At 44.0% G+C, this 23527-nt stretch overlaps 1 protein-coding gene across 1 annotated transcript in view; it reads left to right on the top strand.

Moving 5' to 3' along the window:
- The window catches only part of PHACTR2 (phosphatase and actin regulator 2), a gene marked incomplete at its 5' end in the record, with an annotated part of 37573 nt that extends 16817 nt beyond the window's left edge, over nt 1-20756 (top strand). The window contains 8 exons of the mRNA XM_010160748.1: nt 229-772; nt 2072-2271; nt 4495-4651; nt 6786-6841; nt 13425-13486; nt 14514-14651; nt 16936-17012; nt 20724-20756. Of these exons, the coding sequence (XP_010159050.1) occupies nt 229-772; nt 2072-2271; nt 4495-4651; nt 6786-6841; nt 13425-13486; nt 14514-14651; nt 16936-17012; nt 20724-20739 (1250 nt within the window). The remainder of the gene's footprint in view (nt 1-228; nt 773-2071; nt 2272-4494; nt 4652-6785; nt 6842-13424; nt 13487-14513; nt 14652-16935; nt 17013-20723) is intronic.
- Between the last annotated feature and the right edge of the window lie 2771 nt (nt 20757-23527).

Genomic DNA, 23527 nt, shown 5'->3' with positions numbered 1-23527 from the left:
CCACTGTTCTTGGGCAAGTATTTATTGTTTCAGGTTTTTCCTGCTTCAAAGGTGAAATTTGAACTGCAACGATTACTTGTCTCAAGTGTGTAGATGAAGGATTGTAGAAATATCAAGTGTAATTTTAAAACTTTTTAAATATCAGCACACATTAATCCATGCAGAAAAAACAATGCAAAATTCATATAGTTGCAAGACAGTAAAATGCTTTATCTTTTCTTATTTTAGCTAGTTCCTCTCATGCAAAAAAAACGCCAGTCTCCAAGTCCTCTTCCTCACCATCTCCTTCATCTACATCATCTCATCCCAAAGCCTCTAAGGAGACTTCCGGCAAATCGGGCACATCAGGGACTCCCAGGGGCAAGAAAAAACCTGGGAAACAGTCAGCCCCACGAACAGCACCAGATGGAGCTGCCTCTTCCCCCTCAGGGGCCACAGCCAACAGGTTGGAAGCAAAGGCGGAAAAACCCGAGCCTGAGCAACCTTCCATAGTAATTTCTGAAACAGAGGATGCAGACCAACCGAGCAAGCTTGTTGTCCCCCCTCCTCCCACCGCTGCCCCTCCTCCACCTCCGCTTCCACCTCCTTCTGCTGCAGCCTGTCAGCCCGCTGTCTCCTCGGATGCCCAGGATGCGTCAGATGGCTGCGTTGCAGGGCCGGCCATCCCCGGATCAGATACTAAACATCTCCAGACTGAGCATGGCGCAGACGAGAGCCTGAGCAGTACGGCCCTCGACAGCCGTGCAGGTGCTAGTGGAGAAGACACAAAAAGGTGAGATGGCATGGCTGTCATTGGTAAGTGGTAAGACCCACAGCCAAGGGAGCCACATCGCTTCTCGTAAGGGACACTGCAGGCGCTTGGGAATCTCTTCTGTTTCTTCTGCTGACTGGTTGTCATGGTTTAACTCTGGCCAGCAAAATACCAGTGCTTTGTGTCCGTCTCTTGGAGGCCCAGGGCAGTGTTGCATCCCAGCACAATTTGTTCTTTGCCAATGTCTTTGAGCCATTCACCTGCAGTACCTTGTGTTTCCTCATAACCCGCCTCTTACGTCGTCGTGTGGCTTAATGTGACCACTGCGGTCAGCAGTGCAGCCAGTAGCTGATAACACTTCTTTTATTTCTCTCTCATAAAAGCACACAAGAAACGATGCTGAATTACAAGGGGGGTTTATTTTTTAGTGGATGCCATTAAATGTTTCACTGCTAAAGCTCTCAATTCAATAGCTGAATTTACTTGCAGACTTAAAAATGACAGTTTCAGGCTTTGGTTCGTAGGTGTTTGGTCTTTCACTGCCTAGTAGCTTGTCTATGTCTCAGATACTATAAAATCTAGTCAAGAGCAAGTTTATAATTGCATTTTTTTAAGCAAAATGGTTGGCAGCAAAAAGAAACTGGCTTATTAGTCTGTCTTTTCGCTGCCACGAGAACCAGTATCTTTCATAACAACCCAAGAGAGTTTAGTCTAGATGCCAGTGGCCTAGACACTTTCCTTTAAATTCTTTCTGGTATCTCTGTGCCAGCTTTACGTTCCTGTACTGCTTCTCCCCTTGCTCTGCCCTTCCTTTACAAAAAGATTTTCCCAAGGCAGAGAGCACTCTGCTGCTGATTTCCATGTTCATCAGTAATGGATTCGAACATTTCGGACTCAACAACAGTAAAATTGTATTTACAATAGAGTTAGGCTTCCAGAACAGGAAGCATTGCAGTCCCATCTGCTCTCCAACTCACTGCTCTCACCTCCAACTTTACGAGCTGTTTTTCTATTCTTAGTAGCTTTTATGTACTGTTGGTCCCATACCACAAGAAATAAAAAAGAATTAGGATTTTTCTTTATACAGGCTTTGCAGAACGTCATTCCAGACTGTTCACACCTCTTTTCCTAACATACATGCATACAGGTATGGATACACATACACACTTTATGTATGTTTTATATATGTATGTTTTGTAGAAAGAAGCAAGTTAGAGTAACAGATCTTTTGTTTTCATACTTGCTTATACGGTCTGTCTCCCATTTGCATTCTGTGCTGCTTGCATTAATGTGACACCACGTCTGCTTCTGAACTGACAGCTTGGCGACCGAAGAAGACCAAGAAGCAGAGGCACCCGAGCAGGCACACTCAGGACCGGCGGAGGAGGCTTCTGACGCCGCTGCCCCTCCTGAGAGTGAAAGTAGCAGAGAGAGCCACAGCAGCGACTCAGACTCTGATGGACCGATACTGTACACAGATGATGATGATGACGATGACGATGATAATGCAAGTGCGGAAAGTAAGCCCCTGACAAGAAAGGTGTACTGGGAAGGGGTGGCCACCTTCAGGTTTATCTGATATACATGTTTGGCCTGGGTTGGCTGAGAGAGCTTACTGGGCTGCTGTGATTGCATCCAGATTGCTAAACTGGAGCTTACTGGTTGGGTGTAGTCTGAAGACGTCTACACCCAGTGAGATTTTGCGCAGCTGCCTCCGTTAAATTGTGCCCTTTGGGAGAGCAAAGACTTTGTGATGGTGTGATGGTGCTGCTAACAAACACATCAATCCATGGGTGATTCTGTCCCAGGATTTGTTCTCTGGCAGGACATCCCGCTGAGAAGTTGCAGGCTACCTTTTGCACATTCCGTTGTGCAAGAATGCCTGACCCACGCTAGTGCAAAGTACAGGGAGAAGAGTATGGCTGCATGGGATGGGTTTGGATGATTTCATATTTTACCACTAGTGAGAAATGAGTGTCCTGCTTCTCCCAAATAATTGTGATTAGAAATTTGCTGGGGCCCATGCAATGGTGGGAGAAGACCAAGCATTGTGTGGATGGAAGTAGAGGTGAGAGGAGCAGGTTCAGGAGAACATGAGGACAGAACAAGGCCTGCATATTAGGGCATCAGCGAGCCATTGATCTGACTTGCTCATGTAATGAACCTCTACCGTTAAAGCACCCATGTAGCTTTCATCTGAATTGCTCTAGAAATCCCAGAGTTTCCTGTGGGAGCACCAGGCAGGGGTGGACAACAGAAGAGGCCCATCAGTTGGCAGCTTCACTGTCTGGAAGTCATTTGTTCCTCTCTGATTGGGGTGTTTTTGAAGCACTGGAGCACCTTGGCAAACGGGGCAGATCACAATGGATTACTTCCAAGTTTACAGCTTCGAAATGTCACCTGGGGTGGTGGCTGTATCACCACTAAGTATCATTCGGCAGAAGTCCTTGCTGCTGCCGAAAGGGGTTGTGCTGCCCACCCTCTGCTTCCTCCCTGGTCCCAGCTGTTCCTTTTTCCCTGAGGCCCCCACTCATGGTTGGGTTTACAGTGGTGGCTGATTTTCAGCAAAATCAGTTCCCTGATCCAGCTCACCACATGGTTGCACCTTTGCTGGAGCAAAGGAGGCGGCAGCGACAACCTGTGGGGGGTAGAGAAGAGGGCAACCCTGCCCCTACCCTGCAGGGTGGCCTTGTGTCAGAACAAAATGACCATCGAACCATGGCTTGAGAGCCTTGCCTGCAGCTGTTCAGGAGGTGCTTCGCTGTGCTTAGTGAAGAAGGCCTGAACACAAAAGTGCTGGGTACAGAAGAGGGGTGAGGGAAATGAACATTCTTTTTTTACCTGGGACACTGGTGCAGCAGAAGGTGAAATGCCAGCTAGCTCAAGAAGCCGAAATCTTACGTAGTTCTGCATTTGGCTTGAATATGATCCAATGTGTCAGCAACCAAAAATTCATATATCAGACAGCAGGACGATGTCATAGGAGAAATGAGCTGGGAGCCTGTGGTCTTACCAAACTGTAATGCATGAAAACCTGCCAACCTAGGACATACATAGCCGCTTTGGTCAGAGTATCAAGAGACAAGGGAGGGACTAAAGGCCATAAAAATTACTCTTCCTTCCACAGCTGGCTGAAGCTAAGACTCGCAAAATTGCACAGCCCATGTCCCTGCTGTATCTGTGTTAGGGATAAACAGATTGATTCAGTGTCTGGGAGTTCCTGCCTAGGTTAATTTACAGGCATTCAGGGCACTTTTCTAAATTGTATTTTTTGTTTTAACTTACAAATTAGTTAAAGATGAAAAGTACTCTACAAGAACTAAGTGGTATTAGATTGAAAAAAAATTAAATAATGAGGGAAAAGATGAGAGAATGAGGCTAAACCATTTAAGGCTGACAGAAAAGAGCAGCAAGTTGCTAAATATACTAATCAGTTAAATAAACCAACCTGTAATGTATCAGACTTCAAAGATACTTAAGTGTAGATTTGTCATACTTATCCTATCACTTCACAGATGACAAGTGATATTTGTAGAACTTCTCTACCAATTTGGCTGCTTTTTTGTTCAAGCCTTTCAGCTTTTTGTTGTTGTGAACTATTTTTCTTTTGATGTTAATTAAAATTCCTCTCCTGCATGTGGGAACAAGGCTGCTTTGGGGAGGTATTAAAGTTCTTACTCAGAGTTTGTGTCTGTAACCTAAGCATGAATGAACTAAATCTACCCTCCTCCTCCTTTCCTCAGACTCTTTGGCAAGTAAAATTCGTCGCAGGGATACTCTTGCTATCAAACTTGGCAACAGACCATCTAAGAAAGAATTAGAAGACAAAAACATCTTGCAGCGTACATCTGAAGAGGAGAGGCAGGAAATCAGACATCAGATTGGAACGAAGCTAGTGAGGTATCAGTGGCAGGGTAAATGCGGTTTCACTGGGCGGAGGTGGAGGAAGAGAATCAAGAACACTGGGTTCGCGTTTTAAATGCATCCCAATATGTGGTACAGCTGCCTGGAAAACAGTGTTTTTATTTCTCAAAAATGTTAAAATGTCAATAATGCAGTTTTATTCTGCAGGAAACCAAGAGAGTTTTTGGGGTTTTAGGTTGGGTTTGGGGTTTTTTTTCCTTCTTTTTTTTAAAGAGGAAGAGAATAAGACTGGCTCCAGAATAATCAGTGCCATAGTTCAAGTTTTTTCTCCCAGGTCCTTGCACTTGTATATCCCCATCTCAGGCAGAGTCCTAGTGCCTGACACACAGAGCATGCCTGTGCATGTTTGTCCCTCCTGGCCCTCCCCGTCCTCCTCCTGCTCTCTATCTCCTTCATTATTCATGTGCCAGCAATAGAAATGGAAGGAGGCTGACTTTGTAGGTCAGTGTTTAGTGTGTGACTGTGCTCACCGCTGGGGCATGTCTTTCTCATGCTGTTTAACTGCTATGGGATACATGTTACTTGCTCTTCCTGAATTAGAGAACATTGCATAAAAAAAGACAATTTTCGCTTGCATTTGTACAAGCTTTTTTTAAAAAAAAATCCTCATCACCATTAATTTGGGCTTTTACGGTTTCTGAGAATAGACTGCAACATGTCTGGATTTTCCCAGAACTGTCCTTGTTTCTCTTGTGCTCAGAAATGTTGTCCAGGCAGATTTGGAGGATGTCCTGTGTTTGTTAGAGATTTCCAGATACTGGGTTGTCCAGCCAGTGCTGCTCCGGTGCAGAGCACGGCAGTCTTGCACCAGCACTTGGGAGATGAGCTGAGTTGCTCTGGGAATCGGGTGGCTGGCTAAGTCATTTATTACATCCCTGAACTATAAGACCAACACATCTATTGTGTAGAGCTCAAGAGTCATTTTAATTCTGCTAATACAGCAGCGTGGTGGTTGTCATCACTGTCCTGATCGAATCCCAGCTCTGGGAATGACATGCTGCTTGTTGGTGTTCCCTCAGGGGCTTGAACTGCATCCTGAGCTCCTTGCACAGGGACATTGCTGGTTCTGCTGGGGAGCTGGCACACTCCCCGCACAGCTCTGCTTTGGTGGCTGGGGACAACATCTGTGTGTGTCAGGGCTGTGCTCATGCCTGACCTCGCAACCAAGCTTGATGCTAGTTCCTTAATAATTCTTGGTTCCTTAAAAAGGCTGGTTAGCAGCCGGCAGCATCAGGGTCTGATGGGAAACCTGTTCTCATAGTTTGGTCAGGGTCAGGTCCCAGCCTGGGACTTCCTACAGCAAGGACTGGTCGCTTGGGGTAAAGCTGCTGGTCCTCCCTGCCAGATCTGAAAGTCCAAGTGTGGTTAGAATGGGATGGGTTTCGTTAGACCAAAGGTGATCTGTAGTGGACTGTGTGAGGCACCTAGCTTTAACACATCTGCAAAATTAATTTTACTGCTGAAGTTTTCTGGCTCCTTTTCTCAAGTGAACAAATGAACCTGTTTATAAAACATAGAGACAATATCAACCAGGTTTTCCACTATACAAACCAGAAAATTAATATCTCAGTGTCGGGGGTTTTTTAATGGCAGTTGTTATATATAGATAATTAAATAAAAATAACTTTCAATTAAAACTGCCAATTGTATTGCACATATAAATCAGTGAGGAATGCACAGCTTATGTTTGTTTGTTTGGTTTTTTTTTAAATAAACCAAAACGAATTTGCATTCAAAATATCTGAGAATAATCTTATAATTGCACAACTTATCATAATTATGGCACTTGGGGACAAAAAGGGTTTATGAATTCCATAAAATTCAACCTGTAAATGAGGAATTTGAATTTTCTGGCATAAATTCTGTATTATTATGCAAGTATTTATGTGTTGGAGTGGCAATAGTACATCTTTTAAAACAAATGGCCAGTCGGTACTGTGGTTAGATGCACAGTTGTTATAACTGTGTCTGGAAATGACCTGTGTTGTTGAATACCTCTGCTGGCAAAGAGCAGCATGGCCATATGAGAAACAACTTACAAGCTGTATTAAAAATCATAATGTGTTACCTGTGTCTGATTTTAAACCAGTCACTTACTTTGTTCTCACAGGAGACTTAGCCAAAGGCCTACAACCGAAGAGCTAGAGCAAAGAAATATCCTAAAGCGTAAGTATTTTATACAAGTTTCAGCTATTATTTACTTAGAAAGAGAGCATATGTTGGATTCGGGTGGAAGCCTGTCATTGTTGCTGTAGTGTTAGAGCCATAACTGGAGGGAAATTATATTCTAGAAAATAACGTGTCAGCACTAGATCTGTACGCAGACCTGTAGCGGTAGCTGTGAAAATTGCATATATTCAAGATGCTGAATTTTTCTCAATCCCATTTCTTGAAGCTGGCCCCAAAGACAAGGAATGACTTGGATACCCCTTAGGAGTAGTTCTACGATAGTTAAACTTCCACCTAATTTTCATGAGGAGGAGGGAATATCAGTAGAAGGCAGAGGTGGGATATAAAGGCAGAGATTAGATGGTGGAGTAGAAACAGGAAAGGTAAAGTGTTCAGGGGAAAGTGAATAGATACATGACATCTACTTCAGTATAATGGCCTTCGTAACCACTTCTGACATCTTCTGTACTGAAATTTGCATGAGAAATTCTCACTGAGTAACTTCCCGTTGATTAAATCCTTCCTCAGTATCCCTCTTGAAAACTTTAAATGTGTAGTTCAAATAGTCAGGGTCAGAGGAATGAAGTACACTGGATATTTACCCTCTATACATCTTCTCCCATTTACTTACGTTGGTTTTGTTCTTAGGCTGGCAAATGCTTCACAACAGGCATTTTTTTGTCTTCTTGTATAAATCCTTCCATAATACGGATGTTACCTAAACACATGCTCTCACAGTTGTCCTGCTCAGCTCCTCTAGCCCTGTGTTCATTCTGCAAGGGTAGCTAGCACTTGATGCTTAAGTAAAAGAAACAAATTAAAGAAATGGGTCTGGAAGCATTTCACTCCTAACAACAAATCCCAAAACTCGTCTGTTCTTAAGGTATAAGAGGTTCCCACTCTTGATGCAGCTGAAAGAGCAGGTATAATGCTGTTATTTCCAACGATAGTTCAGAAAAGTTGGAGTTCACCCGTGCAACCCTGGTGCACAGCATCCTAGTGGAAGAAAAGAAAACGGGCTGTTTACACAACAAAATCCATGGACATGGATCATGCTGTCACCTGCTCAGGCCAGCAAATCAAGGAGACAGCAATTATCGCCTTTCAGGCAACCACCCATACTAATGAAATCCTACTGCTGTTGTCTGGGCGCTCAGAATAACCAAATAACGCCATGTCTTCCTGGAAAGGAAAGCTGCAGTTCATGCGTTACGGTGCACAGGAGAGGGTTCGAGGGACTCCTGTCCAAAACATAATGTCAGCAGACTTTCTAAGACTGTAATTTCTGAATCTATAGATTACATAGATAAATAAAGATAAAATTTGAAATACAAACTTTTTTTATATGTCGAATTGCTTATGCTAGTCTGTGTGAGAAAGGTAATTCCGAAATATCCTTGGTGGGCCAGGGTGCGGGCCGCTGAGCTGGGAGGGTCAGCTGGGCTTCCTTGTTGCCCTCTAAGTCTGGCTCATCTCTAGATAACTAAACTAGCACCGAGCCTGCCTTGTATTTAACATCCCTTTTGCCATTGTTTATTCCGTTCACTGATTTTGCCATAAGAAGCTCAAGACTGGAGAGCAGTTAATAGATTTTTTTCTCCTGTTTCAGCTTGTTTACTTTAAGCTTTTGGCAGGGTACCAGGCTTTGCACTCAATACCTCCAGCCGTCCTCCCCTGCTGCTGCCGGGGGCTGTCTTAAAGCGGCAAGGGAGAGCAAGACATGGAGGCTGGGAAGCAGCATTACGAATCACAGAAAGATCTCGGAGTCATTGACGAGCACACGGAGAATCCAAAACTGCTTTTTGCTCATTGCCGAGATAAAATATACTTTGAGTTGACAGTGATCTGTGAAAAGCAAAGCGAACCCAAGCAGAGCCCTTTCAGGGTGCGAGTTCTCTTTCGACTCTAAGGCAGTCGTATTATTTGTCACAATTATTACATTCCCTTCCTGTGGATCATTCAAAAATGTTTACTTCTCTGAAATGCCTTTGTTGTTGTAGGCAGCTTTTGTGAATAAGTTGGGATTTCTTTCATAAAGCTTCCTTCCTCCTATTTTTAAGCAGAGGATGGGGAGAAGGGGTTATGTCATTGCAGTAAACTGCAGCTAAAGGGAAAGTATTGTTTTGAGTAATATTTATCAGACTTTGAGGTTACACTGTGGTAAAGGTCTAAATGTTTATTTCAGGATTAAGTTCAGCCCAAATCTTTTAAGAGGTTCGCAACAAAGCCCTTATTTTTTCTTTTTTCTTATTTCCAGTTAGTGAGGAAATCTGTCTTTCAAGAAGTTTTGCTTTGATAATATTTCCAGATAAACCAGTTACTGAAAATCCCGTGACCAAGTACGGTCGCAAGGCATTGGAGGCAGATTTCAAGAAAAAACCCATTTGGATAAAACTCCGCCAACTTCTGAGTCTTCCCAAACTAAAACCAAGTTAAGATAACTCAGGAGTCTGCTTGGAGGAATAGATAAAGCTCTGTGTTTTTAACACAGGCAGGTTTCTCGTGTGCTGGCTTTGAGCCAGCGGTATTTATAGTACTGCATTATGGTAAAGAACATTTTCTTCTTCCAGGAGTTTCGGATTAAGATAACCGTATTTTTTCCTGTACGTGGAAGGGACAGTGAACTTCTTGCACTGTGCACCTGCAGGCCAGCCAGTACTGGCTCTGAGGAAAACAGGGTTTAGCTATTGGTGCTAGTTAAAGAATATTAATGGTTATCTTTGCTTGTAAAACCAGGAAAGAGAAACCGCTCTGTGCGTTCCAGAGCACTGCAAGAGGCAAGCGCTTTATTTGTCTTTTCTTTCTCTTTCCCGAGCAAACCCACAGAGAAGTCTAAACATAGCTAATCCCATAGGGACACAATGGAAAGTTCGGTTTTACGCTCCGGGAGTACTTTCTGGTCAAGAACGGAGCAGTCCTCGGGCAGAACAATTTCTCTCTTCTCTTTTCCCTTCCTGCTACAAAACAAATGTCCCGCACAGCAGAAGGTGACCAGATCTAATACGGCAGAAGTTGGAGGAGCAATTACGTATAGATGCCAGGGAAGCTGCCCTGCTCCACTCTGACCGGTGGAGTTTTTGACTCAAAGACCACAATAAGTGATGCTAAACAAAATTGTTTCAATTAGGAGTCAAATCCCAGTTTGACCTCCTAGAAGCTGCATGCAGGGAAGGAGGGAAACTGTAGTTTTGCTGGGATCTAACTGAAGACTCCTGAAAGCATCAGGCACATGCTGGGCTGGTCCTTTGCCAGTACAACAGCAGCGGGACATCTGAGGGGGGGACTTGCAGCTGGGAACGCTGTGTTTATATTTTCTTTCTCCACATCACCCAGATTAGATCTGCTTTTAAGGTGGCAGGCCATCAGAAGTGTGCTCCTATGCATTAATGTGTTCCTGATTGGGCGAGTCAGTTCATACCTGCAGCCAAAACGTGGCTCTCCACCTGGAATTTTCCACAACACCTGAAGGAAGCAGGAGCACAGATCCATTATTTTTAGCACCACACAGCTGCTTCACTCACTGCAGCAACTTTCAAAACTTTTACCTTAGAAGAGCAAAACCACACTGTAGGTGTTACTGTTGGTAGGAATTTGTGTCAGGGCAGTGTTTCTGTAGCACCAGGCTTAAAGCAACACTGCCAGCGGGCTGCAGATGGGAAAGAGGTGCTTTAGGTACGAGCCGGTGCCATAGGCAGAGGGCTGTTTGCCAAAGAGCAGATTCAGTGTATTAGCAGCAGCCACCTGATTTCAGTCCCTTTCCTGTAGCTGTTGAGTTCTATTCCTAGAAGTAAAGCCACTTACCATAGACTGACAGGATGGTTGGGGTTGGAAGGGACCTTAAAGCCCATCTAGTTCCACCCCCCCTGCCATGGGGGGGCAGGGACCCCTTCCACTAGACCAGGTTGTTCAAAGCCACATCCAGCCTGGCCTTGAACACTTCCAGGGATGGGGCATCCACAGCTTCTCTGGGCAACCTGTTCCAGTGCCTCACCACCCTCTCTGTGAAGAATTTTTTCCTGATATCCAATCTAAACCTCCCCACTTTCAATTTAAACCCGTTCCCCCTTGTCCTGTCACTACAGGCCCTTGTAAAAAGTCCCCCCCCAGCCTCCTTGTAGGCCCCTTCAGGTACTGGAAGGGGCTGTATGGTCCATCCTGCCCCGACCTCTCATGCAGAAGAATGTTGCCCATGGGTTTGTTCCCTGCCTGCTTTGCCGCAGAGTGAAGGATGCTCCTGGTCCCTGCTGTTAGAGCTGTCCTCGGAAAGGCGGGTTTCCAGCCCTCCCCACCAGCCTTCTCCAGGGCCTGCCTGGACACTCTGCCTGGCAGCTAAGGTGATGGCCTTGCTCATCTTCCATTTCTAGGTGGTTTCCCATGTCCAGCCATCCCTTCCTGCAGTCTGGGTCTGCAGCCTACAGGGAGGTAGCTTCACAGCCTGGACTAGGCAGCCTTCAACCTTCCTAAATGTCCAGATCAGCTTTTTCAGTTATTTTATCCTCCCCCAAAATACAGAAAAACAGTATTGCAGGTGGCTGTGCTGTTGGTAGTTGTTTCTTAAGGTATGCATTAAGCAGTGTGAGCCTCTATTTCTTACATCAGGCATCTTACTGCTGCTTCTTAGGAGACATGGTGGTTTAGATAGTAAGGAAATGTCAAGATATGAATAATGCAGAATGTATTTTACAAACTAAGTTAAGGAAAAGGCAGCACAGTGATGTGTATATCCAGCTGCATTTTTTTTTTTCTGCTGTGTCTGATACTGGAGAATTTCTGAGGTAGGACTTAAGTGGCTTAGTTCATGAAGGGACAAATTTTTTTATGTCAAATAATTCCCAGGTGAATAGAACCCCAAAATAATAGTTTGTGTTTAATTGCCTCAGTTACTACATCTATTGATTGCAGAGACAGCGTGTTTAAGCAAAAGCCTACAGGTGATTTACCTGTCCTAAAACAGCTAGAGAGCTTTCGATTTTGTCAGGTGAAGATGTTATAAAAAGAGTTCTCATTTGAAGTCATAAGCTCTTAAATACAATGAATTTGTTTACTGATATATTAACAAAAATTTAAAGAATGTATATCGATCTTATCTCTCCATTCTTCAGTTTTAGTCAGTTTACAGTTCCTCTGTGGAAACAGGCCATCCATTTCCTCACCATTGAAGAGAAAAACTATTAATAAACCATAAATTACATGCACATTTCAGTGTCTCAGTAAAATCGCCATCAGCACTGGATCCAATCTAATCCTGGCAACAAGCCTGTGTGATTGCATCTTGCCGATGGAAGCCAGGGATTGGTGTTGGACTCCTCTCACAGAGCAGGTCTTGGGCTGGCATCGCCTTTTACCTTCTCTAACTTTCTTCTTTTTGTTTTTTATCATTTGTTCCTCTTCCCCTTCCCCTTGTATACGTCTTACGCAAGAGCAAAGGAAATCTGCAAGTACCATGAGGTGACCTGTCGTAGTGTTGTCTCCAGTGTATCAGTCATGACATAGAAGGTCCTCCACGGCCAGGTTGCCTATTCTAACACAGCAGGCTGGTCGTAGCAGACAGGGCAAATCGGACTATACCAGGATTTAAAGCTGCCTTTTCATCTATACAGGCTGGCTGCATCCAGCACAGGCAAATTAATGCCTTTAAATTTATGGTTAGCCTTGAATTGCAGTGTGGAGTCCATGGGTAAAACAGGATCAGAATTCTGTAGATATCTCTAGGTGGGATATTTCAGCCACAACAAAGTTAACTTCGCATATAACCATCAGAAGTGGACTGAAAGGGCAAATAATATTCTTCAAGATGGACCTCAATTAAAAAAACCGCTGAGTCCGTATGAATGTGCCTTTGTAAATGCGATTTTCACTGTCATTCGGGAAATCAAGTTTGGTTAGCACAGGGTTTTGTTAAAAGCACATTTCAGTCTCTCGCCCAGATGCATTCACGAAACGCACGTGTCATTTTCTGCTGTACTCTTTCACTCAGTCTAGCCAGTGGCCTTTAACCAGGAGGGCCTGAGTGCTGAATTGTATGCCCGTATTATAAAATAAAAAAAACCATTAAAGTAACAAAACCAATTTGTACAAACAGATGAGTATGAAACAACCTGTCATTGATTCTTTGTGCCCTGTAGCAGTAGAGGACACTCAGCTGATCCAGGTACTCAGAAACAACCCTTTTCTTGACCCTTATGAATAATTAGACTTTTACTCTAAAGTCAATAGGTGGTTTGTTGGAAGTAAAAGCAACAGCGATTTTAATGTTAGGACAAGTAATTGAAATATTAGGCAGCTCTTTCAGGGTACTTCTTGTTTGCTCTTACACAAAAAGGAGATGACAGACACCTCTGCTGTGTTCCTGACCCACAGTGGTGATGTGGGATGTCTACAGAATCAGGGGAAATGAGGATAGGGAAAAGAAGCAAGAGCACACAAAACCCAAATAGCAGACAACACATGCAGGATCACCCAGAAATGTGAGGAAATGTGAGCCAGGACTTGATGTCCTGAAGCTTTCAACGAAGAGAAATGCAGTATGTGTGGTTATAATATTGAAATACTCACTCCTTTTTATCTCTTTTGAAAACAGAGAAGAATGAAGAAGAGGAACAAGAAGCCAAAAGAGAAATAAAACGTAGACTCAGCAGAAAGGTGATGATGTGGTTTTTGTATTGTGTATGTGTGTACATAGGATTATTTTTTATAAGATTCTAAAAATCGGTGAGTGCATTACTGCAAGTGTCCATCAGTATGCCCCCACATCAAAAATCTGTTTAAAAAGCAGTACAAGCCAAGCACATCTTGGGGGAAACTCCATCCTGTCCAGCTTCTCATACCTGGAAAAGCATACAGAGCCTGGCCGTGCTTAATGTATGTCCCCTGTAAGCAGGGGAGAGAAATGACATGTGTGAGCATGACCACTGCTGTCATGTATGTCTGAGGGCAGCCACCCCTGGACATCCACTTCCGTAGAGCAGCGGCGAGGGCAGGAGAGCAGTGCAGGCCCTAAGAAATCCCTTCACTGTTCTCCTAACCACCGTGGTGATCGTGGCCGCCGCAGGTGGGATTGTGCTCATTGTTCCTGGAAATAAAGCAGCTGTGGGTCTGCTACCCTGAGTGGGAGCTCGCTGTGGGAGAGGATGGGGGCAGTTTTTATACATATCCCTAGCCTGCCCTTCTCTGCAAAAATAGTTTCATTTACATGGTTGTCCTTAGTTAATTAAAGTGAATATTGTTTGAGGTGACTGAAACAATTTGGCATCGTAATGACCCCCAGATGTTGAAAATTTTATTTTAGGTAGGCACCTCCAAATCCTGCTTATTTTCAATATTACAGTTGAACACAGCAGACTGTGTAATCATTAATGCAAAGGGACCTACTGCCTAGTGGGGTAAATGGTGTGACAGTTGCAAAGTCACAATTAATATTCCAGGGATAACTGTCATGATTCTCTCTGACCTGCCTGACAAAGACTATTTTTATAATTGAAGCAATTAGGTTGTGCTGCTTCCCTGTTCCTGCGTAGCGCTCCCAGGGTGGTGCCTTTTTTTAGACACCTGAAAGTGACCCTATTTAGAAATACCATTGAAGTTCTCCTGAGATTACATCATACCCTCGTCTTTTATTTTATTTTATTTCATCCTATTGAATGTACTGTTTTCTGCCTCCCACCTACAGCTCAGCCTGAGGCCTACAGTGGCTGAACTTCAAGCAAGAAGAATCCTTCGATTTAACGAGTACGTAGAGGTCACGGATTCTCCAGACTACGACCGTCGTGCCGACAAGCCTTGGGCCAGGCTAACGCCCGCAGACAAGGCAAGGGACCAATGTCGATTTTAAGAAAATGCTTGCGTCTGTCACTTTTGGGGAGCTTTCCTCTGGTTTGCATTCTCTTGACACCAGCATCACGAATGACACCTGCTGGAGGCAGCAAGATGGTCATGGTGCTACTGTGCATCTGCTGCTTGCAGATGAAAACCCGCTCAGGTGCCTATTAAGAGCATACTTGCCACCTCCATTTCGGCAGTTTTGGCCAAAATTCCTTGCATTTTTAAAGCCTTGCTAAGCCAGGCACACAGCGTTTACAAAGGTGGCCACGACGCGTGGAATTTGGGCAAGGTTTGTGCCTGTGTCACTGCCACAGCGTGGCAAGAGTTACTTTTGCAGCTCATTCAAGTGGGAAAAGGGTAGAAGCTGCTCCATCCTCCTGCGGGTTCTTGGGCACAACTGTCAGCGCAGTTGTGCGTGCAGCAGGTCTTCCTGGGACGTTTGCCCCAACATGCTTCAGTGAATAGTTCTTCTGTTGTTCCTGTAACGTGAGACAAATGATCCTGCGTTTCTCTTTTAAAAACCAGATCAGTCCAAGAGTGCTATAAGATACTCTTCCGTCTCCCTCCTACACCGCTTCATAAAAGGAAAGCTGTAGGATTTATGTATCAAAAAGTGCTGGCCGTTTTAGCACTGGGCCTGAACCAACTTACGTGGAAATACTGTGAGATGTGCTTGGCAGGAAAAGCAGCATCTGCAAGAACCCACTGTCTTAGCTTTAGCTAAGGACTGTGAAGCACTGATTTTATTTCCGCTTGTGTTTTAATATTAATGCCAGCTCATCTGACACTCAAACGAGTCTCATATCAAGTCAAGGTGGAGACGTTGTAAGTGTACCCAGATGTTTGTAGGGACTGGTTCTGGGAGGTGCCGAGCCCTCTCTAGTCCTCGTGCAGTCTGTGGGAGGTTAGAGCACCCGGCACCTCTGCTTTCACCTGTGTCCAACCAGGGCAAACTGCTCTAGCAAAAACCACTCGAGCTTCCTCCCTATTTTAGGGTAGCAGTTTTAATCTCAACTCACCTTGAAATGAACAGGTGCCCAAGGCCAGTTCTGTGATCTGTGATCCCCCTGTTTGTTGGCCTCAGCAGAAAGGCAGACTCTGGGCTGCCTGGACACTCCCTTGCCTTTTTTTCCCCAAGGAAGTAATTTTTCTAATCCCAGTGGGAGCAGAAAATTGTACTGTAACTCTATCACGGAGCTGGCGCTGTGGTGCTGATGATTTGGTGCTCCAAAGTAGCTGTCTCTTCCCTAGCTCTTACAGCAGCCTCGTGTGAGTGTGCTGTTATGGCTAAACGGAACCTTTCCCTGCTTAAACTGAAGTTTCTCATTTAGGAGACCGGAGTCTGGTGCTGCTGTGATTTTGTCGCGCTGCTTGTCTGTTCTGCATTGAAGGTGTGCACACCAGACGAGCTGGCTTTAGGGATTAATGAAATGACACTGCTTTTCTTTAGAATGGCAAAAGAAGAGAGGGACTAAGAATAAACTAATTGTATTTCGCAGTGAGGGAAGGCAAGCATATGGCATAGAAACAAACAGTCCTTGTAGTGTATTTTAGCATATTGGAATAATTTTATATACTACCTGATGAAGTAAATTGCTTATCACTCTTAACATAAGAAACAAGACATTTACAAGTGCACTGAATTTCTGCTGTTCTTTAGTATCTGCCAACTGAAAACACAAGCCTGAAGTGTCCAAATATTTCATGTGATTTTACATAAAGCTAATCAAACCAAGTGACTAATTCCATTAAAAAAAAAATTGCTATTCATCTTGCATTCCCAAAATCAGTCCCCAGTGGGGAGATGCAAGGCTCCTGCTGTGTGCACAGTGCCTGCGCAGGCAGCGTGACTCACCAGCACCCCGGGGGCTGTGTCTGGAGGTGTAACCCCCCCCCTCCAGGCTGCGCACTCGGCAGGTGACTGTCAGGGAACCTAGTCCCTTGCCCCTTTTTGTCTGCAGCAAGTGCCATGCTGGGGGGAGAGGGGTTGGTTCACCCATTCACCCACTGCAGTAGATTTGATGTTTCTTTGTTTATCGTTGGTGTTGATGCTTTGGGTTTCTTTGTGATATATTACCGCTTCAAATATCTGTAATTGAAAAAAGTCGTTTGTTGATGAGAAATGTGTGAGAGCTGTGGGTTACAGGAAGGGAGACTGGAAAACGGGAACTGTAACGGAACCTGCACGAGTAGGGCCGCGTTCCTCTCAGACTCTGCTTTCTTTAAGATTCATGTCTCTTACGGTTGTGTTTATTGTTATTATTTATTAGGCAGCAATACGGAAAGAACTGAATGAATTTAAAAGCACAGAAATGGAAGTACATGAGGAAAGTCGGCAATTTACCAGGTGGGTGAACCCCTCTTCTCACTTTAGTGGGAGAGATGAGTATGACAGCCACCCTCTGCCTTTCTGCAAGCCCTCTGCAGCTGTGTCGTGGCTTGCGTAGATCCCTGCCATCCGTCCCCTTGAATCCCACCTGAACCCCACCACCGATTCCGGTGGGCTTCCCAGTGTTGCTGGTGCCATCCCTGAAGTTGGGTAGATGATACGGCAGCAAAGGTGACTGCAGTGGAGCAGTTGCCACATGGAAAAGGATTCTTTGTGAAACCTAACCCAATAATCCTTTGAAAGGACTCAGCATTTCTCGCAGATGAAGTTAACAGTCCTCCAGCCCAAGGAAAGGGATGTCCTTGTCTGGCAGTGCTCCCTTCCTCATGAAAGTACGTTTTTCTAGGTGTGTTTGGTAAGTGAAAACTAGGTGATATGTTAAACTTAAGAAAAAGCTCACCAGCGTTTTGGGGAGCTTCCTAAGGGTCACCTAGGCTCCTGGCAGCAGCTTCCGGGGAGCAGGACAGATTCTAATGCTCCCTGTTTGCTACTTTTAGCGTGTTAATCTGTGTTTCCTTTGTTCTCTGTTTTGGGGGATAACACCAAGATGCTGCCTGAAGCATTATTATTTAAAGAGCTCTGACGCGTCCAAAGTTTTTATCAGGACTTGGAGTTTGGCAGTTATTCCTAGAGGGAGGGAGATGCTTTCTGCCATCCCCATGGCATCTGTTAGTATTTTTTGAAGTTAAAAAGACTGAAAATTGCCCCCAGCAAGCAAAACTTGCTGTTAGGATTAGCCAGCGTTGCATACACAGTGTTACTGTCTTCACTTCCACATGGGGTGAAATCAGATACAGTTGCCCAAGACCAGGTCCCTTCCTTTTCCTGCTACTGTTTCCATCAAACTCAGGGTCTGAGCATGTGAGTGCGAATCCTGTAATTACAGAGAGCATCCCAAGGAAAATTCACAGTGGGAGATGGGTGTTTGGTGGTTTCTGGCATCTCCTAGTTCAGTGCTTGATTTCGCAACTTCAGTGATTTTTTTCTCACCAAAACACAGATTTTTTTTTTCAGTATAAGTGGCTAATCCCCACTTCCATGTAGATATAACATGAATAAATTAATATTCAGAATATCAGACCAGTTTCACAGCAAACCCAGATGGGAGATGAACCAGGAGGCAGGGTTTTTAACCAGTGTCACATTCTGACCAGTAGAAAATGTCCTTTTCAAACAGGGATTTGTGTTTTTTCATTTGGCTTCAGATGTCATTTTCTCTTCAGGTAGTGGGTAGTGTATCTTCTTCAGAATACGTAACAAAATGCTACGTTAAAAAAAGTGGGTATCCCAAGGGAGGGAAGGAAATTGAGCAGGAATAGAAGCCTGGCTGTGTGCTGAGAGATGGAGTGCAACCCCTTGGCCCACATTGTTACGCTCTGTCCGGTCGCACTGCGGTACAGAAGTGTAAGGACAGGTGGGCATGGGCCGTACAGAAAGTATCAGGTATTTTGTCACAAGAATCGGAAACAGTTGAGACCGATTGCCGTTGGATTCTTGAAAGCTGAACCAAAAATCTGAGGGATCCCGTGGGCTGACAAACCGGCTAAAAAGTGAATTTTTATTTTTGAGGAGGGCCTTGGAAAATGGAATAAAAAATAGGCACAGCCAAGTACTGATAAATTTAGGCAATGACTCTGTAAGGTCCTGGAAGAATTGCAACCTGAGAGAAATCAGGCACGCTCTCTGTTCCCTCTCCACCCTCTGTTTTTTCACTGGTTATGTTGTGGAGCCACTGCACAGAAGTCAGCAGAGTAACACTAGGGAAGGCTAATTAAGAGCAGAATTAGATGCAGATGTTTTAAGTCAAGTGCAATTTTGAAAATAAAAAGAGAGTGTGTTTCCTCCAGGACCTCTCATTAACAATTATGTAGTTCACCACTACATTTGGACTGACACAACAGAAGTGATTTGTTCTAAGAAAACTGTAGACAGAGTCTCTAGCCAGAAAATGAATTACTCATATTTTTAAGGATTTTTTTCAAGAAGATAACTGAGATAATATAAACCAACAGGCACTTGCATTGGCAGCTGGTTAACACAGGCTCATTCGTAACGTTCTGTGACAGAAGGAGACAACAAGAAAGCTGCTTATTAAACAAAAAGAGCTTACAGCATATAGTTTCTTATATTATTACATATTCAATGTAAGATGCTTTAATATTATAGTCAGTATTTACCGTATCATTGAATTGTTAGAATTTTATATTAAGCTTGGTAAAGAAAAAACACTGGTTTTCATTGTTATCATTTACCTTAATGACAGTCAGTTGAACTATTTTTCTACTCCTGGTGATTTAGACTGATTCTTTCTGTTGTTTCATAACAGAATCCAAGAAACTGCGTTTCTAAAAATAGAGAAATGAATAAAGGTTTGGGAAGAGGATATTAGGAGATGTTTATAAAGTGCTTCCAATGGAAATGCTATCTGTAGCCCAGTACATTGTTCTACACAAACACAAAACCCCTGTGTCCTTTGGGCAATGCACCGTACCCTCGCTAGGCAGACGGGCCACGTACTTGTGAATGTCACCTTTTGCGTACACCTCCTTCATTTGGGGAAATCCATTCCTGTGCTGTACTGTACCACATCACGGGGGGGATGTGTGCCTTGTTTCTTCTTCTCTTCTCAGAAATTGTGTCCAAAACTTACGTAAATCTACTGTGTGAGGTGCGGCATTACTTCTGTTGTAAAGTTGCTGCATCTCATACTCCTTCATGGACAGGTGTATTTTAAAGCCGTTTGAACAGAGATTTAGAAGTCTGGCGATAGAGATGTTGAGCACCTGCCACCGGTGCCCTTCTTACCCTTTGGCTTTGATTCATTACGTTTAAGCTGAGTCAGAATTTCAATTGCTGTAGGCTCCTAACTTCTCAAAAAGGTTGGCGACACCCTTTGGAGCAACCCACCTCTCTATCCATCATCCAAGCAGCCTGGAGTGACGTACATGGGCTACCTAAAAGTCTAAAAATCAGTGAGGTATATTTAGGCCTTCATGTGCCACAGTGGGCTGCTGTTAATAGGAGGAAAGCACCTGCAGTGCTATAAAATCTGTTTGCTTACTGAAAAAAATCTAAAATATTTGTTAGCTTCATTTTGCATAAGGATTAAAACAGAAGTTTAAGTTTTATGTCTTAGCAAAGCTTTTCGGATTTACTGGCAGTGTCTCCAAATAGCGGATGCAATCGTGGCTAAATCTGTTTGGTAAACAAGACTGGAGACTGCTCTCCGGCCCTGCGGCCAACAGCTTGGCACACCTTGCATACATAGGGTTAACTTCTTCCCCCCACCCCAAAACAGGGCGACATCGCCCCACGCCCAGCCTGCCTATTGGTCTCTGCTAATCCCAGCCATGCCTAGGCAGTGCCTGGAAGAGCGCTGGCTGACCCAAGCAAAACACTGCCAGGGACCACAGTAAAAGGTTAGTGGTGTGGACAGACAGACATACGCCAGCGCCGGAGCCGCACCATAGCCCTGTTTGGTTTTCCAGTCGAGAGGGACTGACAGTGGCGGATAACAGGGCTGAATCTAATCCCACATAGACCAGGAAAATCAGGAGTAATTCTGTTCGTGCAGCAAAATCAAACAGCTGTGAGGGCAGGATGAGGGTCAGTGTCATTGTCATTTGAAATAATGTAATTCTTTATTTTTTTAATGTTTTACCATTTCAGGTTTCATCGTCCGTAACTGTTTGACCACGTCCCGTATTCCGCGCAACGGTTTTCTTTGGGGAGATCATTGCGTCCTGAGGAACTGAGACTGCACTGGAACTTGGCTGAGTGTGAGTGTGCGCTACAGCTTACCCTGAGGTTAACGAAGGACGCGGCCCTCGTCTTTATCAACGGACAAATGATGTCTGGGAGGAGAACCCACGCGAGGTGTTTGTCAGTGCTGAGGCACGGTTCTGTGGCTAGCCCACATGGGTGAACCGGTGGCCGCCTTCTTCGGAGCTACACAAGCCAGGAAGTGCTGAAGACAATCGCTTGAGAGCCTGCTACGAGGAACTGGTCAGACAGCTCCTAGGGTTGGGACTGAGGGAGGGGGGCGTGTGAACGGGACTGAGAGCGTGGGGGGATCGAGACTTACTTGTCGGCCCACAGGGAAAAGTGGAATGGATGGGACTGCACTTGGCCAGTGGGAAGAATTATTATTTAAAAAAAAAAAAGAGCGTGAGCAACTGTGCATGTATATTTTTTTAGTGGCCACAGCCTGTCTTACAAAGGCAGCAAGCCACAAGTCCTCATTGTCATCAGTACTTTAGTGAAGAACTGTAATTTTTTCTGGTGCCAGTAAATGCAGTTGCCAGAAATTAGTCCTAGTGTATAACTCCGCTGTCTTTTTTTTTTACATCCTGATGAGCATGCTTCAAGAAAATACATTGAACATTCACACAGAACAAGTCATATCTTTTTGGTTTTTGATGTTGACATACTCTGGATCCTCAGAAATACGTAAACAGGATTCAACGGACAGATAACACGTGACACTATGAACGCAGTGAAGCGCTTCATGTTCAGAAACACTCCTCGCTGTCTGTCATTTGCCAGTTAAACCACTAGGATCATTATCTTTCTCACCTATGGCAGGCAGTGGTGATAATTTTGCCATCATGCTTGTGTGAACCCCAAATCAGAATTGAAATTTGGCACAAAAGTCTTTACTAGTAGGCTTGAGCAGTGATTACCGGTGTGACATTGCACGTTAAAGGGCTCTTGCGCTGCTTTGAGGAAGAACTCCCAGATGAATCAGTATGTCTTCAGCCAGTGGTGGTGTAACACCCAACAGCAAATCCTCAGAGTGTCTGCAGCCTGTTTTTGTTGAGTGTGAAGAATGCTTCTTAGATTCGTAATTTTTTATACTACCTTGAAATTGTATATGTGAACACAATACTATTAAAGTTAAGTGGTATGGAGTGTGAAAGGCAATACATGGTTTTTCTAAGTTGGCCCAAAGGCCTATTAAAAAGCCTGTGGCGTTGTTTACACTAAGAAATCCTCTGTCTTACATCAGCACTTATTTATCCTTGGAATTAATGTGCACAGCATTTTTTGGGGGGGGTTAGGGGTGGGGGAGGGATCCTGGAATTTACATATGCATACAATTAATGCAGTATTACAATATATTTGCTATTTATCCTTCCTAATGTGTGTACATATTACAATTTATTTTTGTCTTTTATGTGCCCTGTTTAGTTTTTAATTATGAAGTGTAAGTATCTCTTTTTCAGGCAATAAAAGGTCTGTGTAGATGTGATTTTTACCTCGGAACCTGCAGTAGATTCTTGTGGAATGTTTTAAGTTTATAAAACAGAAGGTGGTTGTTTTAGATGTCAGCCTAAAGTCAGGAAGGCAATTTGGTGGCTAAAATGAGATCTCCTGCTTTAGTGATATTTACAAGACCAGGTTTGCATAAATGGAGTGGATTGTTTTAGTAAAGAGCAATTCTAGTGACAGAAGAGTGCTGTCCAACAGCTGGCACTCTATTATTTTTAAAGAGGTTGACAAACCTGTTTTTAAAAAGATAGATTTATGCGACTGTTAGGCTCACTTACATTGCAGTAAAAACCCCGTGACGTACAGACCCCAGAATATCAATAACCGAACAAAGTCACCATCTACGTGCTTGTAGCAGGGAAAGGGAAGCAGCACCTTCCTTTTTTAATGGAATCAATAAGAGGCATTAGGATTCCATTTGCAGAAAACTGTTTAGCATCTGGGAGGCCCATCATTTCATAAGGATAGAAACGCCGCTGTGACATCAAGGAAGCAGTGAAAATGCATTCCCTGGCACTAAATCATGCAGGAATGATCAGGCCATTAGAGTCAAGGTTTGTCAGCAGTTCTGGTAGAATCCTAATTTTTATTTTTAGAATTTTAGGGTGAAGTTAAAAACTTACGCTAGCACTTAATCAGTAGTTCTCCTGCTTAAAGGTTTGTTGTTGTTGGTTTTGCCGAATTTAGAAATGTGTGTCCAAAATTCCGTGAAGGCCTACTGTGTTGACTTTGAAGTATAAACCACAGTATTTCACTTCAGAGGATACAAGTGGAGCAATTAAATAGACCTCAGTGTTGCCTCAATCACTTGGAAACATTTGAAAGCAGCTGAGACACTAGAGGCAGAAAGATAGCTGTTGCACAGGCAGAACAACTTGGACCAAGGTAAAGACAGACTATATAAACTTTATGTAAGACAGTAGTTCCACTGACACGCCAGGATACGTACGGGTTACACGAGTGAACTAAACCTGTTAAACTCTTAGGATGAAGTGAATGAACTGACTTTGCAAGAAGACATCCCTCCATACGAGGCCTGGGGCATGGATGGCAAGACACGTGGCACCGTCTTGTTTAAGAATTAGAACACGACGATGAGGATACAGCTCCTGGCTCAGATGTCCTCAAGCTGCCTTTTGACATAAGCTACGAGGATACGTAGGTGAGGTATCACTTAGGCTTTCCCGATCCTCCTCCTGAGT

Source organism: Eurypyga helias, unplaced genomic scaffold, assembly GCF_000690775.1.
Source record: "Eurypyga helias isolate BGI_N326 unplaced genomic scaffold, ASM69077v1 scaffold21551, whole genome shotgun sequence".
NCBI classification, from domain to species: Eukaryota; Metazoa; Chordata; class Aves; order Eurypygiformes; family Eurypygidae; genus Eurypyga; species Eurypyga helias.
This window is presented reverse-complemented; position numbering and strand designations above follow the sequence as displayed.